The sequence below is a fragment of the Synchiropus splendidus genome, chromosome 12 (assembly GCF_027744825.2).
Source record: "Synchiropus splendidus isolate RoL2022-P1 chromosome 12, RoL_Sspl_1.0, whole genome shotgun sequence".
Lineage (NCBI taxonomy): Eukaryota > Metazoa > Chordata > Actinopteri > Syngnathiformes > Callionymidae > Synchiropus > Synchiropus splendidus.
The window spans coordinates 7,365,120-7,383,678 of record NC_071345.1 but is presented as its reverse complement, the minus strand read 5'-3'; the positions used below and the strand labels follow the sequence as shown (position 1 = coordinate 7,383,678).

At 41.4% G+C, this 18,559-nt stretch overlaps 1 protein-coding gene across 1 annotated transcript in view; it reads right to left on the bottom strand.

Annotated features, from left to right (window-relative positions):
- fig4a (FIG4 phosphoinositide 5-phosphatase a) overlaps nucleotides 1-18,522 on the bottom strand; it is a 36,530-nt gene extending 18,008 nt beyond the window's left edge. Inside the window, exons 1-13 of the mRNA XM_053881587.1 lie at nucleotides 18,368-18,522; nucleotides 18,172-18,279; nucleotides 15,809-15,907; nucleotides 14,746-14,869; nucleotides 12,371-12,527; nucleotides 12,125-12,175; nucleotides 11,464-11,627; nucleotides 9,985-10,113; nucleotides 8,050-8,150; nucleotides 7,515-7,677; nucleotides 3,922-4,019; nucleotides 1,223-1,356; nucleotides 868-984 (exon numbers count right to left, since the gene is read on the bottom strand). Coding sequence (XP_053737562.1) covers nucleotides 868-984; nucleotides 1,223-1,356; nucleotides 3,922-4,019; nucleotides 7,515-7,677; nucleotides 8,050-8,150; nucleotides 9,985-10,113; nucleotides 11,464-11,627; nucleotides 12,125-12,175; nucleotides 12,371-12,527; nucleotides 14,746-14,869; nucleotides 15,809-15,907; nucleotides 18,172-18,234 — 1,400 coding nt within the window. The 5' untranslated portion in view covers nucleotides 18,235-18,279; nucleotides 18,368-18,522. The remainder of the gene's footprint in view (nucleotides 1-867; nucleotides 985-1,222; nucleotides 1,357-3,921; nucleotides 4,020-7,514; nucleotides 7,678-8,049; nucleotides 8,151-9,984; nucleotides 10,114-11,463; nucleotides 11,628-12,124; nucleotides 12,176-12,370; nucleotides 12,528-14,745; nucleotides 14,870-15,808; nucleotides 15,908-18,171; nucleotides 18,280-18,367) is intronic.
- Nucleotides 18,523-18,559: the final 37 nt, after the last annotated feature.

Sequence of the window (18,559 nt, the reverse complement as noted above, 5' to 3'; positions counted from 1 at the left end):
CATAGTAATATTAGGCATAATGAGTACATGAAGGCCATCAAATTACAGTTATAGTTACCAAGCATGATAACCATCCTTCAGAATGTAGTCTTTAATGCTTTCTAAGTGCATTATAACTTCTTATGAATGTGTAATAATGCACTACAGATGAGGCCTTTTGGTAAAGTGCCAGTGCTAATAATAAACAGCAGCTATGTCAGAAACTTTTGATGAGCCTTACGTATTGACCGTGAAAGTACAGTCGAAGGTAATACAGTAAGTTTCTATCCATGTGCAACAAAAAGCAGAGAATTACTCAGAAGCTTGCCTGAAACCAAATCATTTTTCTATAGCAAAGAACCATGAACTCAAACGCGTCTACTGAGGAAGGGACATGAACGAGGTGGGGAAAAAATGACAACAGTTTGGGCTCTCAATGCCTGACAACAAAGTCGGATCAATGAGAAGCCAAGCAAACTGTGTCTGGGAGCGAGTTGATGCACTTGAGCATTCACGTTGTACAGGAAAGTGAAGGCGCCTGCGTCGGCTATAAGAAAAATCAAGGCTCATAAATCTTTGCGGCGGCAAACTGGTGTTATGTAACAGAATGGTAATGCGCAGAGAAAGGAATTAACGTACGCAGACAAGAGACGGGCCATGCATTAAGTCCATGGACGGCAATGTACTTAACTCTCACTGGCGGCAATCAGGCGTAATTGCCATTAACAATTCATATCCAGAGGGTCCCGAAATTAAGCAGCGTCGATTTATGTATGAATATGGCTGAAGACAGAGTGGCCCGGAGAACTGGGTGTCATTTATTGATGAGTGATCTATTGATGAGTATGAGGAGGTGTGTGAGAGGGAGAGAGAGCGGAGGAGTCTGACCTGTCGTCCGGTCTGAGGTTGTGACAGTAGAAGTCGGCTCGGTTTATGAAGAAGCCGGTCCGCTTCACCACGTTCTCTGCGATCATGCTCAGACGGTCCAACACGTTGCACAACTTGCTGGAGGGAGGAAAAAAAAAACTTTGATGTCATAACCAAACATGTGCCGTGAAAGTAGCACAGGTGAAATCTTTAGATTCTTTCTGCTCTTCAAGGCGCTCTACCTGAGTCTCCAACTGGCGACCAAGCTTCTCTCAGACTAGAGAATTTAAAGCTTTTTCTCGCCAAAGTTTACAATGGTGATTTCACTCTTTACATGGGCTTGACATGAAAATGAGAGGTAAAATGAGGCGGCAACCTTTTGGTGTAGCGAGCCATGTCCCAGGCGATGTAGTCGATCCAGTGCTGAGGAGGGAGAAACTGATTGAGGTTGGTCACAGCAGGGTACAGCTCTTCGCTCAGGATCTTTTCATGTTTTCTCTTCTCCCGCTTCTGCAACACAACAGGCAGGCATGTTCAGGCGTGCCACACAAAAGCTCTGCTAGGAGGCGAGAATGTGGAGACGAAATAGAAATGTCATGTCGCACCAAAAGAAGATTCTGATCTCAGCAGGACAGTTGAGATGATCCACAGACAGATGAGCAGAGATCTTCAGATTGATACCATGTTTATAGCTAAATATTATTTATGTTTATGATGCACCATTTAATTCTGTTACTGTTCAATGGATTTATTTAATGGATATAAAGATCGCTTAACCTGATATTACCACTGCATTTGAGGCCGCTTTACTCTGATCAATCGTGGATACGACTCATTCTATTTTAAAAATCAATACTTCACCCAGGCGCCCTGTTTGTTTGCTGCCTGTCGGTGTTTTTTCCTGCGATCACCCTGGAAGATAATCGGCTTGGCTGCATCATTTGGCAGCTCACACCTCCATTAGGCAACATAGCGACCAGTCATGATCAGCACATCTCCCCACGTACCCTATTCGTCCAACATGGCCCCCTCACGCACACGGAAGCGCCTAAAATAAACCTGCTATGCAACAGCAGCCACATGTGCCACACCTGCACCAAATCCAGCCGTAATCTCTGCACCGGACCCGCCTCCACGTGGTCAAACAAACAAGCGCGGCGGCTGTGACGGACGTCGTAATGGCGGCAATTAGCCGAATTAGCAGTTTTGTGCAGAGTCTCTTTTGTGCTCCTTCACATTCTGAGAGCGTTAATGGGAAGACGATTGTCAAAGGTGATCTGCTTGAGCTCTCTGTTAACATGCATCGACCTGAGTAGACAAAGCAGGTACACTGTCACATGTTGGAGCATGTGGACATTAAAGTCGGTGCAAACTACCAGTGACTGAGCTCAGAACCACTATGGGTCCACTCCAGTGGTCACCATCATCCTGGAAATTTCACAGTCAACCGCACATTCCTGCTTGTCTCTTTCTCCCCAGGAATAGGGAGGGGGTACTCAGTGTGAGTAGGGGGTCCCCCCTCTTACTCACATGGATGCAGCTTGTGTGAAACTCAGAGCGCTGTGATTGGTCCCTCAACTCACGGTTCCCCTCGCTGCTCACAACGTGATCATGAAGCCAGAAGCTGGAGATGACAGCTGTGTGGCCCAACGTGTGCGTTGCAAAAGCACCGACCATTGCCAGGCAGTTATTACTTTTCATGAACATCTGAGCTATGTATAGCAAATTTCTGATTAAATATTTAACTGTACTTAATTCAAGTGAGGAAAGTCATTTTTACAAGGTGAAGAGGTGGATTTTTATGAGACAGAAGTGGATTATTTGAGAAGTCAACATATTCTACACAGAAGAAAAATAACCCGAACTGTGGCTGAAGGACTAATATAATAACAATACTGGATAACGAAACTTGTTTTTAAAACCGGCTAGATTCAACAGGTGGGTTGATTTTATTACCTCAAACTCATGTTAAGGTTAATAATTCCCTACACAAAGTACAGTATTCAATAAGTACTGAAATACCATTAACTAAAAGGCAGCAGCATGACATCATGAAAATGTTCTTTAAGCAAAACATACATGTGATTTAAGAGTCTAAAAGCAGCTTGTTCAGGAGCAAATATGAATCCATGTTCAGTTTCATACTTAAAGAGCCTCAGAAGTTGTTCATTAAAAAAAAAAAAAAGAATGATCATAACCTGCTGAGTCAGCACACACTTTCCGATATCTTTAACCTCAGATCCAACATCTCACGCTCCCTCTGACCAAAGGCTCTAGTACAGACCTGGGCAAAGTGCGGGCCGGGGGCCATATGTGGCCCTTTGCCTGTGTTTTTGTGGACCTCATGAGGCCCTCAGACTAAAACTATACATCTGATAAGTCGTCATTTTTCTGTCTTTTTTTTTATCCTGCTTCCGTTTTACTGTACTGGTTCAACAGTACTCACATTCATGACTAAAATTTATTTCTTCTTTTGTCATTTTAGTATTTTCCTCAAAAATGTGTTGAAAGGAAATTCAAAATGAATAGCCTTTTTATCTTAGGAGTTTGGTCCATAGTTTTATTATGATTTATATTCAAATACGATGCATGACACTTCTTAATAACCTTGCTTCCATTGAATATTTAGTGGTTCATTTTGTCCTCGTCGATTTTTTTCCGTCACGTTTCGTAGTCATCGCCACCTTTCTATTGGCATGATGGCCCCTCACAACAGTCGCAGTTTATAATGTGGCCCTTTAAGAAATTTAACTGCCCACCTGTGCTCTAGTGTTTCTAGGTTGTTTTTTACGGGTGTACATTGGTGAAGGTACTGCGGAGGAAAAACACTGCGTTGGCACATACAGTATTGTTTCTATTTAAGACGTGTATGATGAATATTCAGTCTCGGAATGTGTGGTGTAATTGCAATACATGGTTGAGTGAGTCTGTTTGGATGCAAAATATGTATCTGTATTTTCAGACAAGTTACTTGGAATTGAGATCATTGTGATTTTACATGACGTTTGGGTTCATACACGCGTGGTGTGAACGCTAGTCCCGTTTAAATGCGGTGCATGTGAGGGTCAACTCTACCTTGACAAGGTTGAGGATGATTATTGGTGATCCAAACCTCTGCAGCATCTGGTCAAAGTGGAGCCCCGCCACATGCGCGTATGGGTCAGCCTGGTCCACTGGAAGACAGATTCAAGTCCACATCAAGGGACCATTCAAGCAACTTGTCACAGCGAAAGTGATATTAACGACAGGGAGCCTGCTGCGGCCGCTCATTGAGCTTTGGTCTTTGTGATGATCTGCAGTAGAAACATGAGCTGCAATTCTAAATGGGGTCAAAGACCAAAGGCGAGACAAACTAATGCTTTTGGAATATAAAACAGCGTGAGAAGGAAGTGTCGGCTGGTTATTCATCATTTCCCACGAGTGCTTTCATTTTCGTTCTTTATCTTGAAACCACCCAAACAGAACCCCGCACCTGCCGCCAAGACCGGAGCAGTCAGGCTGTCGGAGGATTGATGAGAAGATATAGGTCAGACCTCGACACAGTTCAGTCACTCGCTGGTATTTACTGAGCAACAATAATGACATGCTCTCGGCCGGTCGCAGCTCCAAACTGGCACGGCCGTTTCATCACCACCACTTCCTCGATTGCCCTTTAAACTGTGTATTGGGGGAGTTTATGTCTCCGAGCAGAGATAACGCACAGCAGCATTCTTACCGTGCCATGATAATGGCAAAAAATGAATCGCCTGTTACGACAGACTCCTGCACAACCAAGCCATTTTCGCTCTTCACGAGAGTCATAATTGCACCCCATACCACAATTAAAAAAAAAATGTCATGCTTCCATCTGTCCATGTGACAGCAGACCAGTGACCTACATCGGTTTACAGAAAGGTCAAGGCACAATAGCCACCTGTTGGAGAGTGTAATGGTCCCTACAAATGAAAGCACAGCCCTCGCTGAAGCATTGCTTTTCTTATTAGTTTGCGAAAGACTAAGCAAGAGATGGCACATTATGAATAAGACCTAGATTAATATAATGGCCAATTTTTTAACTGTCTACCATCAGGGATAACAACAATGCAGAGCAACAACAACCAACACACAACACTCTTCTCTAAGGTTCTTGGCCAAACTTTTACAGAACGAAATGAAGCTTTTCTTGGAGATCGAAAATGTGCTGATGTTATTCAAAGGGAATATTACTGACACACGTGTGTTGGCGCAACATTGTCAAGTTCTGCAGCAAATGATGGATGGACGCCCTGATGGGTCTGCAGCTCCACGGGACCCAATACAACACACTGTGATGCGCTGTGTCCCGACGGTTTTCCATTATCATCCGCATTCACCTTAGAAGCAAATTTAAAATGGCTGGTTTGCAGGTTCTGAACACACAGGTCAACAGAAGCATCAAGTGGGCTGGGCTGCCGCTGAATTCATTTTCTGTTGCTAGTGCTTCATTATCACTGCAAACATAAACCTTTTCTATAACTGACGCACCTCAGACGAGGAAACATGGACCTATACGCATCATAAATCACTCGAAAAGACACTGAATGGACTCATTCGACAATACACATGATCAATTTCTTTAGTGACTCACTAAAGAGAGTGAAAAAAAGTCTTTATATAGTGCCGACTTCAGTTATTGCGTACAGGCTATAAAAGAAAGTGACGACGTGTCTGAACACGGCTCTTGACATTTAACTGCTTGAAATGATGTAACACTATTATAAGAAGCTCTGAAATATATAAAACACTTCGGAAACTTTACACCACATGGCAATGCTGGATGGATGGATGGATGGATGGATGGATGGATGGATGGATGGATGGACGGACGGACGGATAGATGGATAGATGGATAGATGGATGGATGGATGGATGGATGGATGGATGGATGGATGGATGGATTCAGTCTACTTTCTAATTTACGATTGCAGTTGTGGGAAAGTATTTATTATCATCCGTGTTTTTCTCAATGACTTCAGTTAGTTCTGAGATAAAAACTGTGGAGTGAAGGAACAATAATGAAAATATCAGCATGAGACTGTCAAAGAAGTAGAGGTCAGTGAGTGTAAGACCGGATCTCAGGGACGCACTCGCATCTGCATCTCTCTCTGGGAAATGTCATCTAAGGATGAATTAAAGGGCACACAGGGTGGAGAAGGTTTAATGTGGGTATTGTACTCATGCCGGCACCAAAGTCGCACAGCGTTCACACACACACACACACACACACACACACACACACACACACACACACAGCCGCCAACAATGTCATCGGTTTCATGGACCCGCTCACCTCCCTCTGACCGGGGCTTTGTGTTTGTATCCTGCTCATAATGAGATGGGGGAATGGATAAAAAGATTAAGGGCAAGGCGGGGGGTGTCCTGTCTTCACCTGCAATTTTTTTTTTTTTATCCATGTATCTTTGGTTGAGGAGAACAGCTCTTCACGGAAACCACTTGTCCGTTCTGGAATATATTCCATTATTATATTCCCTTAATACAAGGTCATTTTTATCTCGAAAAGTTCACTATACATTATAACAATCCACAGTATGGTGTTCATTCAGATGTCACAGATGACGCTGAGCTTGTCCTTAAAAAGCTTGAAGGCAACATCATGAGGCATGTGTGATGGTGAGATGTTTCAGTAATACACGGGTGAGTCGAGCTCACGTTTCATCGCAATGAGTTTTCAAGGTAATGTGTACACAACAAAAGGTTACAGTGATATAAGTCACAGCAAAGCATGAAGTGTATTAATTCAAGATTACTTATATAAATGACGTTCATTGAAGAGGTCAGTGAGGACGATCACAATAGCTGTCTAGCTAAATATTATAAACATTTTGAAAACTAGAAAGGCACTGGGACAGCGCATACCTCTGTTACGCCATACGCTATATATATATATATAATTCATGTTAAACATGTACCGAGTGCAATGCGTTCAATCGGTCAGCAGGTGGCAGTCACACTAAGAAGCTTGTACTAATCATCACTAAAGCGTGACTTATTCTTAATTGTGACAACAATAAAATAACTCAATATGACTCAAAACACTTGAGTAGCAACCTGCAGAGCATCATTGATTATTTATAACTTCAGGCGAACAGCGTTTCATCTGGGAGCGTGATTGGAGGATTAGAATCCATTAGGCGAGTGCGGAATTTTATTTCATTTTAACACCTTGATAGCAATAATCCAACGACGGATGGAAACACAGTTCCATTGTTGCAGTCTTACAGAGACTTGTCGCACGGCTTCATGTTTCATGTGGACTTAATCTACAGACTGATGGTGCGGCGGAAGAGCAAGAGGTGGGAGACATCCTGGAACAAGATCCAGTCGTGAAAGATGGATTTCTGACCTTCACCATGACCTCTACTACCTCCGCCAATGAGTTTATGTTCTTGACAACATTTGTCGGTCTGTCGCTAGCGCCACCTGCTGACCCATTGAGACATTCAAATTTGATAGTGCAATGAATGCTTCCAAATCCTGTCAAATTATGCAGATAAAACTGATGTGGTATAATAATGTTGGGATGAAATAAAAAAAAGGGTGTAAATAGGCGGCAAGGCAGAGGTCTGTGCTTCTCTAGTAAAGTACAGCTTCATCCTACGGTGTCATAGCTGAATAAAGACACGGCTTACGTCTTATGGGAGGTTTCGGCATCATGGTTGAAATGTCCTGGGACCAGTAAAGAGGAACTGAACCGCGCACTTGAACATAGGAGGAGTAACTTCCTGTCGTGAAGGACATGACTGAGGCGTCATGGACGATCTGCTCCGTCTCCACCTCATTGGCAACGTCTCCCTGAAAACATCAGTTTCATAAGCATCACACACAAGAAGATTCATTATTAGACTTTATAAAATTGTGTAAAGTTACTTGATTCTTATTTGTCCTAGTCAGGGATGGAAATGGGTGTTTTTATACGTCTTAAAGCTTGATCAATACAGAATAATGCTCAACACTTTTCTTACAAACACAGTCTTAATGGAAGAGCACATTTTCTTTTCTTCCCCAGGACCTTCTCCCACCACTCGCCCACTCACGCGCTCATGAATACTCAACACAGCAGGTCAAATTAACCCCCCTCCCCCGATCACCATGAGTCATCTCCATCATTTTGGTGGACCTGCATCCACATCTATTCTTCCAGCGTTCCCCCAGCAACCGCTTTACCTCACAGTTTGCTCCTCTTTTCAGGAAGCGGGTCCCGGCGAATTTACTGGATCGTCTGGCGATGAGGGTGATGTGGACGGGTCGGCCGTAGATCAGGAGCTCTGCAGTTCGTGGGTGAAGGAGAAGTAGTGCAGCAGAGAATTTCGGATTTGGAAAATGATACCGTTAAAGTAACGACAAAATAATGATTCATTTTCTCACTCGACAGAGAAGCAGAAACCCACCTTGCACTTAACCCCTGGCGTAATTGCCATTCTTCAGGCGTTTGTTCCCGGCACGAGTATTAAAGGGAAATGGAGAGGGTTTCGCTATTTTGTGATAATTGTTTCAGAGCCATGTGTGACGAATGAGGGACTTCAGTCTTGGTTCCAGTGTGGGAAGGATGATTTTTTTTTCTCCAACACACAGCACCCTTTCAAAACCTATTGGATGACAACCCTCCTCCCCCACCCGAAAAAGAATTTGTCTTTTTTTTACTCCATGGAATGCTGGGCGTCTTTATATAAACAGCTGCCCCTGCGATCTGACCGTTTGCAGGTGAAAGAAAATGGCTGAATAGAGACATTGCCAGTGTTCAAACCATTGTTTCTTTCCACTGTTTGCTTTTTTTCATATTTCCTTTAGGAAAAGTGAATTTTAAATAATTGGACAAATTTAGTCCCAAGAAAAAGTTTAATCCTAGTCATAAAACTGTTAGTCAAGTTTGTCAACTCGTACACAAAACGAAAGACTTTTTATTGTATTATGATTATTACTGTTATTATGTTTTTGACTGCACATTTTCCAAAGCACTTCCCTGGTTGGTGGGATCCCCACTGACCATGGCATTAAATCTGATTCTGAGAGAAATATTAGAAATTCCACAGAAGAAAGTGTTAAATAATGAACCACAAAGAAAAAGAAAAATGAATGTATGAAGACCAATTCATTGCATTAACATGTCCTTCTCCTTGAAAGAGAATATTATATTTATCTGACCTGGGCATCCACAAATATCTACGCTGACGTATCTAACCCCGCCCCCATCCTGCCGACCCCTTTAGGTCCTGAACTCAACTGCTCTTTCACACTCTCCAAGAAGCCAAACGGCTTCCAAGAACTGTCCGCGCGCCCACTCGACGTCTCTACTGCAGCACGCAGCTGTATAACACAAGCAACGTGGCGGTTATTGCTGCTGCCGTAAAAGTGTCGGCGCTCATCACCCAGATTAGTTAATTACTCAGGACTCAAGTTTGAGTAACCTGCGGTGATTTCTCCTCATAATCCATCAAACCGCTCGTGCGGCTCTGCTCCCGCCTGAAGCGGCGCCAACGAATGCTTCAGCACAGCGGCACATTTTTAAAGAGAGACTGATTTATGTGCTACCTGACACATCACTGCTGGATGAAGAGTCGCCACATTAACTTTGCAAACAGCATCAAGCAAACAAAAGAACAGACTTTTTTAAAGTCGTATGAGGGCCGGCGGCAGACGTTCTTTTGTGCGTCAGGAGTTTAAGCCTCGCAATATTCCATCAGCATTATGCCTGAACAATTACGGTTTCGAATTAAAAACAGACATCTCTGTAGTTCAATTAGCAAGCCGATTTTGACAATTACTCCAGGCACAAGACTCTTTTGGACATGGTCGTCCACGTGCAGTTCGACAAGTTTCCTGACGCTGAGTGACACAGGAGAAAGCTGCAGGAAATATATGGTCACTCACTCGCACAGAGACTCTCAACGTGTCATTTAGCAGGTGCGCACACACACACACACACACACACACACACACACACACACACACACACACACACACACACACACACACACACACACACACACACACACACACACACACACACACACACACACACACACACACACACACACACACACACACACACACACACACACACACACACACACACACACACAGTCTCGCTCAGAAGGATACTAGACTGGCCACAGAAGCCATGGATTATATACATGAGCCAGTCCTGATGCACGACATCCTTGACCTGATCCAGCAACCTCCTGTTCCAAACGTACTTGTAGTAGGGTTCATTCCGGAGGCCGTACACAACTGTGGGAGGGCACAGGACACACAGACAGCCTCGGGATTAGTGCACGGAAGCTGAAGTGGCAGGCTCCATGTTTTGTCAAAGAACGGCATTATCTGTGGAAAACATGCGTTCATCACTAACTACAAGGCCCTTAGTGAGATGGCCAGAAGAGGGGAAGAAAACCCAACAACTTGTTCACACAGGTATGGTCAGCTGCAGTGAGAAATTCAACTCTATTAGAGACCACATTACTGTGACTAATATGAGGGTCTGAGAAGCCGAAAGAGAAGAGGAGAGATAGAGAAGTAATCCTTGATATGACTGGTCGAAAAAACAAATGGTGTCTGTAAGGGTTTTACTTCATACAGTGACATTAATAAAGAAAAAAAAATAGCTGGTTTAAGTCAATGTATATCCATTATTTTCAAAGATTCTTAATGCATCGCCCTCATTTCTGAAAAAGACAACTGAAAAGAAGGAAAGAAGAAAACAAGGGAGTGAACAAGTTGGATTACAAGTTCATAAAGTATAATAATAAATACTAGGGATGGGATTCGATTATAAAAATGAATGTAGTTCATTTGAGAATTTGTGATTAAATAATCTCAATTAATTGCAGTTTAACGGTATAAGAATATTTGCCAGAAGAAGCCAAATTTTTCAATTTGAATGAATTCGGTTTATTCCTGAATCGAATGACGGACCCGTACATGTGTTTAAACAACAAAATATTGTTTATTTTGCATCAGTTTGACACAATAAATCAGGATGGTGGCTGTATTCAAGTTTTTATGTCACCTTATTTAAACTAAAGCTCTTTTAATGTCTTGAAAATATTTGTACAAGTATTTCAATTTTATAATTTAATAATTTCAAGTACATTCAGAGTAGTGGAAAACATCCCTGAACAAAAGCAAAAATTTAATTTTATTTAATTTTTGTTGTATATGTATATATACAGCATATATACATGATCATTATTCCATAATCTGCTGATCAACTGGTTGCTCCAGGATCCTAACCTCACCCATTGTCGCAAGCTTTAAAGAGTGAGAGGAAGAAAAATAAACTTCAGGTGAAGCCAGGTGAAATGGCCTCAGAGACAAGATGAAGAGCTCTGCAGCTGATGTGATCCAGCTGAGGGGGAATCTAGGAAAATGCCAGCTGGTCACTTTAGTTCAACCGACTCACTTTGACAAGACCCTAAGGACAGTCTGCAAATAATACCTCAAGTTCTGCAGCATGAAGCCAAGCGGCATGGATTGAGGAGACCTCAGAATCAGAAGGTAAAGAGTGGCTCATTGAACCTTAACCTACAGCCACCCAGAAACAGGGTCTGAAGACCATGATGTAATTGTACATCCGCTGACCTTGTGTGGGCAATCCCTCGTCCTCAAAGATGTCAAACGAGTCCTGTTTGTTCTGCGTGTGCACCTCTTCTTCAGTAGAAACAACGGATGAAGACCAGAGTTCGTACGGCCTCTGAAGCAGAGTCAGGTTGTACTGAAGCGAGTGGCTCAGGTCGTAGCTGTAGCTGCAACCAACCAGTCAAAACAATTCAGGTTTGCAAATGTATCAGACAAATGAATAAATAACAATAATAATAAAAATAGCACACAAATATCCACACATTCAATAAAAAATCCACAATAAGAAACAGTTTTCATAAATTTTTTTAAATGATACTTTTTGGTTTTACCAACATTATAGTGATTCAACATTTAGACGCCTCATTGGTAGAATTTTTCTGTGACTTTTACAGCACTGATAAACAGGTTTATTTTATAATTAGTGTCAAATATTTAAAAAGAGAGAGTGAGGGGGGCCCGGCTTGTTGTGATGATTATCAAAGGGCAAGCTCATCAGAATCGACACATGCAGGTCAGGCTCACCTGCTGAAATGTTACTGGGCCAAATAGTGAAAGTATCAGAGCAGTGATCACTTGAAACAGGGACAACTGGCATATTTTCTTACAAGCTTTTCATCGTGATACATTTATGAATGACTGTCTCGAGGGACGTTTGTCTCACCTGAAATAGAAGTTGCTGGACAGGTCCACATTTTGAAATATTCTGACGTATCTAGAGCAGAAAAGACATGAGAATCACTTCACAATCATGAGGGAGAACTCACCTTGTTGTCATTACAGTCTTTTTGGTTAACTGCTGTTGCACTGCTCTCAAGTCAGCCAGACTTTAAACTAGTTATACATGTTCATTCAGTGGACATCTAACTAGCGCCACCTCTGTTTACTCAGTAATTTGGTTATTTCATACCGTGCTTCATCAGGGTGCGTGACTCTGACTGAGTCATTGGGAATGTAGATCATATTGGTGTCTTCAATCTTGTAAATGGAATGGCCACCGATGTCTGCCATCTTCCTCTGTTTGGTGATCAGCACTATGTAGTAACCTTCCAGGAAACGCACGAACCCTGTGGACGAGAGAAGCATCACATTTAAACACATTTGTCCAACATTTGAGCAGCATTCGCTCTACTGCACTGCACTTAAGATCCTGCTCCTGACTGTACAAACTCATCCCTGGGAGGAAGTCAGTGGTTACTCAGAAAAAGATTGTTGCTAATATTGGTGGAAAATATGAAGAAATGATCCAGGCAGAAGGCCAAACATATGAAGATAAAATGCACATTTTTAAGACGTTATAATCCTCAACAGAAATGACGTAACAAACTTGAGCAAATGATGCGCAATTGTGGAAAGTTTGGACTCGACCATAGCGAGCATGTTATTACTTTATAACATACTGTGTCTAAATAAAAAATATCAATTTCACACTTGACTACAAACAATGATCTCAGTGGACAAAATGCTGTTTTCCCTATGAGTGAATTTAAATTTTTCCACTTCACTTTTTTCATGTTGACAGTAATAGATTATTGAGATTATTTTTGTCTAGTTCTAAAAGACAAGCAAAGAGCTGCCAACTTTTATCAGGAGAAACGTGGCTTTATCTTGCATCACTAGGAAGCTTCAGTGTTTATATTATATCATAGTATCAAAATAGGGAAAGAACAATAGGAGGTAAATGTTTTTCAGCAAATGCATGCTGCTGACATTACATAACCCAGCGAAACAGCATAATGTCCTTGATCCATTTTCTGAATCAAATGCGTTGAGTATGTTAAATCATGCCTTAGATGATATGTTGCATTAACATGTTAACAGGTTATGTGACGTCCTTTTCCTCAAATCACAACAAAGAAAGACTTCACCTGTCCAAACAGTTGGTGATGCTTCAAGTAACAATGTGCAGACACTATTTCTCTTTATAACTAAATAACATATTATTAGCTTCTTATGCAATGTATTTGAATCTTTCAAGCTGCTGCAAGGTTCTTTTGAGCAGCGCTAGGTCAGACTGACCAACCCGGCTGATCAAAGGGAATACAAACATTTACAAGAATGACTATCATTATATACTGTAAGGAGAAAGGCGTCTGCCTGAGGAAGAAGCTCCCGGAATACACTGTACCCTTAGAGTCGACTTCTTTTATGTAACACGCTGATTTAGCTTCATAGGCGCCTTTCATCCACGGACAGGCACAAAGAAAATTTGTCTCCGCCTGTGTAACTGACCCAGATACTGACTATAGGTGAGACAAAATTTAAATCACTGTGGGAAAAGTGAGTAAGACATGATAAATGTTGAATGCCATACTGAACGCTAGTGTCCTTGAAGATGAGCGTGGAACGGCATTAGCTACTTTAGTCATACGGTATCTACATGGGAACAGTGGCATTTAGAAAAAAAACTTCGATGGACATTTCAAAGTCATTATTAAAGGTGTATTGTATTGTTCTGCATTACAATGTCATTACTGAGGTTATAGTAATAGAGTTAAGTTAGTTTGTTTACTTGTAAGCAGACTAACTGCAGAAAGAACAAATGTATCGCTAATACACTGAAACTGTCATGGTTATTCATACATGGGCGAGATTTACGTGGTGTTTAGTAAGTTCATTTGTATTAATAAACGTACTGGAATTTCCTTTCAATGTGGTTATTTTAGGTCGTGAGACAAGCTCTGGTTAAAAACGAGCATGAGTAGGATAACCTGGCTTCATGAACCACTCAACTGAATCAGTTTTCATGTGTCTACAAAGACAATATATGGATTTGCTTAGGCTTATTCATCCATGCTGACGCTCTCTAACGCTACTGCCACCTGCTGTGTGACTGTGCACATTGCACACGGAACATATTGGGCACGAGCAACATAGATAAAATGTTAGTGGAGCAACATCCAAATCACATTTAGTAAGTGGGTCAGCTGAAAAAAAAAATTGACAAAAAGTTGAAAATTATTATTTATAACTAATCATTCTTTTAAACGTTCATTGTTCAAATGTTTTTGGGTTATTATTGTAATCATTATTTTCTCAGAATAATTCAGCGGCGATAGAGTAGTGAACTGAATTTCAATACGCTGCTGGTGAACATGTGAGCTTCGGGAAAACGCGGGGGCGGACAAAGCTGTTCTATTTCTTGTGCGTTATCACAGCAGGTGGGTCTTTTATTTAAAAGTCCTTATTGCACGGCGGCGGATCCAAATCCAGGACAGGAGACAAAGCTTGAGGACAGACTCGAAACAAGTGGTTTGTCAAGCAGACAAGGTCGGAGTCTCTTACCAACGATGCCGCAGGCTGTGACCGCCCTGGACAGGCCTGAAGACCCCTTCTGGCCAATCTTGGTGCGGTTCCCCAAGTCCAGGCGACCCAGTAGCTCCCGCACTTCTTGTTGAGTGTACACATGCTAGCAACAAGTCAAAACATACAATCACACATACAAGGAGGTTCCAGTGCTGCCGCAGGTCGAACATTGGTATCCACTTTGGGACCATTAGCCTCATGAACAAATCACATTTTTAACTTTGATAGACTTGAAATAATGATGATATTGATGTCCAGTCTACAGTTATGAATAATGTTTGTTTGATTCATTAGGTACAACTTTAATAGTGGGTTAAAATAGTGGGTTAAAAGGGTCCGCTTATCTTAGATCGCAGTGAAGAGGCCCAGACTTGTCTCTCCTGAATGCAGCGGATCTTCAATAAAGTTTGATTGATCACATTGAATTTCACTTTTTTCTGTCCTCAAACCTTCTGAACAAAAAAATCTACGGCATATTTTCAGCATGTGACGCTGCTTCCCTCACAAATTTAATCCAAAAGCAGCGTCAGATGGTCGGGCTCCATCTTTGAGGTCCGCTGTTTGATTTCCAAGCTTTCATTAGTCACCTGTGAGTGAGTGATAAACTAGTTATCTCACACGTCTGCCGGTGTCTCTCCACATCAGACTAAATCTGATGGAGTTCATTTCAACAATTCCTACAACACTGAAGCTTTTACTTTTCCATATTTCACTCCGAGATGTTTTCAAAAAAAGCAAGCTAATAATAATAAAAAGGGAAACATGGAGACAGTCATATGAGCAGGAACTGGAGCGGTGAGAGATGTATAGCTAGTCAATGGTGCTTGATATTACTAAACACATCATCATCATCACATCTCCAGCATCCTCCTGCTCAGAGCTGCTGGTAACAAGCAGAAAAAGGGGGTGAACTCATCAGCTTAGGCGCCGTCCCCTCTGCTCTGGGGAAAGCCTGAGCGATGGAGTGCTGGTACCCCAGGGCCCGGCACACACTGTTACATAAGCATTTGCATGAGCAGCGCAAACTCGAGGGAGAACTCACCTTGTCGTCAATTACAACCAGGTCCTTGGGTTCCGTGCGGTCGATTTTCAGGACTCTGTGTTTGGTTTGCGCCTGATTGCTTCCCACCAAAAAATATCTCTGGGGAAAAACAGAATAAAAACCAATAAGCTACACGTGTGACACTGAAGAATGAGCTAAGAAGAGAGAAAGTCATATTGAGTGGATACAGAAAAACTATGTCAACAACAGGACTAGTCGATGTGCAATCTATACATATGTACATCTTTGTTTACAAGAATCACTGAAGAAACATCTGCTCATTGTTTTAGTCACTAAACACTTCTGTTTAGTGACTAAACACTTCTGATGTTTAAACACTTCTGATGTTTCAAATCAACCAAAATGCTCAGTGGTATGCTATAACGTGCAGCAGCATGTTTTAATGTAACACCACAATGCACAGATCAATGGGTCCTTCACAGCAGGGGACCCCAATAGGTAGCTTGGAATCAAAGAGTAGATTATAGAGGTAACATAAGATGACTGTGGGACATGAAAAAAACACAAACAACCTGCATAACATGTTCAATAAAGGCCTTTTTGGTCTCATGACTTTGGTATTTATAACTTTGTTGGTGGTTACATTGATATACCTTGGGTTTTGATGATGATGAAACCTATAAAAATGCTAACAATAACTAACAAACTAACTATTTGTAATCCAAAACACTTAAGATTCATCAGATTCATTTGTACATGTATTTATTTTGAGAATTTTATTTATTTTAAATAGTATTTTCCAACTCCCACAAAAATATATGTACTATACACATTGATTGCCTTGCTTTATGACCCCAAAACCACTGAGAAAGCTCAATCCGTTCCTATACTCACATTGAATATGGGTCAAACCATACTCTCATAACCATAATATACAATTATAGTTGCAGTGCAACCAGTCCATGTACACAGAGAACCTGTTCACAGTCCCATCCACACCCTTGAGCATCATCTTTTCCTTCGCTCCGTGTCATTATTTTTTTTTTTTCCACCGCCCTGTAAGAAGACTAAAGATTTTCTGTTCGCTTTAGACCTTTGAGAGGAGAACACCTTGTATCAGCCGTAAGTGCCGCCAAAACCATTGGAGCTAGTTTGTTCTGTTCCACACTTCCCAGTACGTGACGGACGACCCTTTGTCCAGCGAAGGAAGACAACGTGTTCAGGGGGTGTAAAATGGTGCAAACCAGGACAGGTTTCAAATCAAAGCCGAGAAAAGAAAAATAAAACAGTCTGCCCTTTTCTATCTTTCTCTCCTCACCATATAATTTGCCAAAAACTACACTTTGATTGTTCATCTGGTGAAGAAGGGATGGGTATATAGAGCGAGTTGAACGAGACTCCAGAAGGTCCATAATCAATACTGTTAAACATCTCACTATTAGGGGTAGAAAATTATTAGGAAAGATATTATTCATGACTAATCGCTCTACTTAAAGAACCACAGAGTAGATTTGCAAAAACAAAACAGAAGTAAACCTGTCCTGACTTGCAAATGTGCTCCTGTGGCGACATCAAGTGTTCACATGCGGAACTGCACAGAAACTTCACTATTAGGTTTTTGAGTATTCAACTTTTAAGCAAACAAATACAAATCTTGGACGAGGTTATGTGTCCTTTATCTTGTTGAAAACATCTATCATAGCCCTACATTCTCGTGTTGATACAAACCAACGAGTGATTCTTGGAGCTGGCCACCCTCCAAATATATATAAAAAAAATTATTAAGTGATAACTTAAGTTATTTATTAAGCAATAACTTAATAAATAACTTAATTTCTGATGTGAAATCCGGACTTCATTCATCTTGGAGACCTATAAAACCACACAAGACTAAAGCAGTTATTTGAATAAGCAGACGTTTGTCTAGTTAGTTACTTTACCTTCAGAATTTATTTAATAGGAGTGGCATCAACAAGGTTTGATCCTAGACTCTTACTAGACTGTGTCTGAGGAGGAGGGGCTCCTGAATTCATCGGTATTTACTTTAACTTGATACAATCTAGAGAGACTAAGTCAGAGACTGTGCAAGGATTTGACCCCCTAACCGGGATTGGCTCCATAATAGTTTGTATGTTTGCAAAAACTCACGACAAACAACGACGTTCTGTTCATTTAGTAATACATTTGCGTTCGTTTTGGACAGCATTATATTTATTTCTTAGATCTCGATTCTTATTCTCAACAACTAACTTCGAAACAACTAATAATAATAATCAAATCATAAGAGACCATCTATTGTGCATATTGCTGGTTAAATATATGTAGTGAGTAAACCAATTGTAGTTCACACGTTACATAATATCAGCAAAATAAACGAATGAAATGAATGAAAATAAACTTACAGCTCTGGTTTCATACAGAACCAACCTCTGGATTCCACTGATCACAGCCGCTGTGTGAGGCATTTCTGTTTGTATTTTTGGACCACAGAACACTAAAAACAGGAAGATCTGCAGAGGCGATTCAGTTTGTTAGCCACATCATGTTGGTGCCGCCATTGAATGAACATCAGCTCAACGTTCACGACTAGTTACTCACCAGAAACTGAGCAGTGTCTTGAGCCCCATTGAGATTAAATTGTTTTATGACATTTTACATTGCTAGTTGGAATAACGAGCAGGCGAGGATCTTAAAAAGCTAGCAAGAAGCATTGTCCAGCATATGAATTTGTTTTAGTCAGGTGACTCTCACGACTGTCACGACGTCAGCTGCTACGGTGGCTTGTTGAGG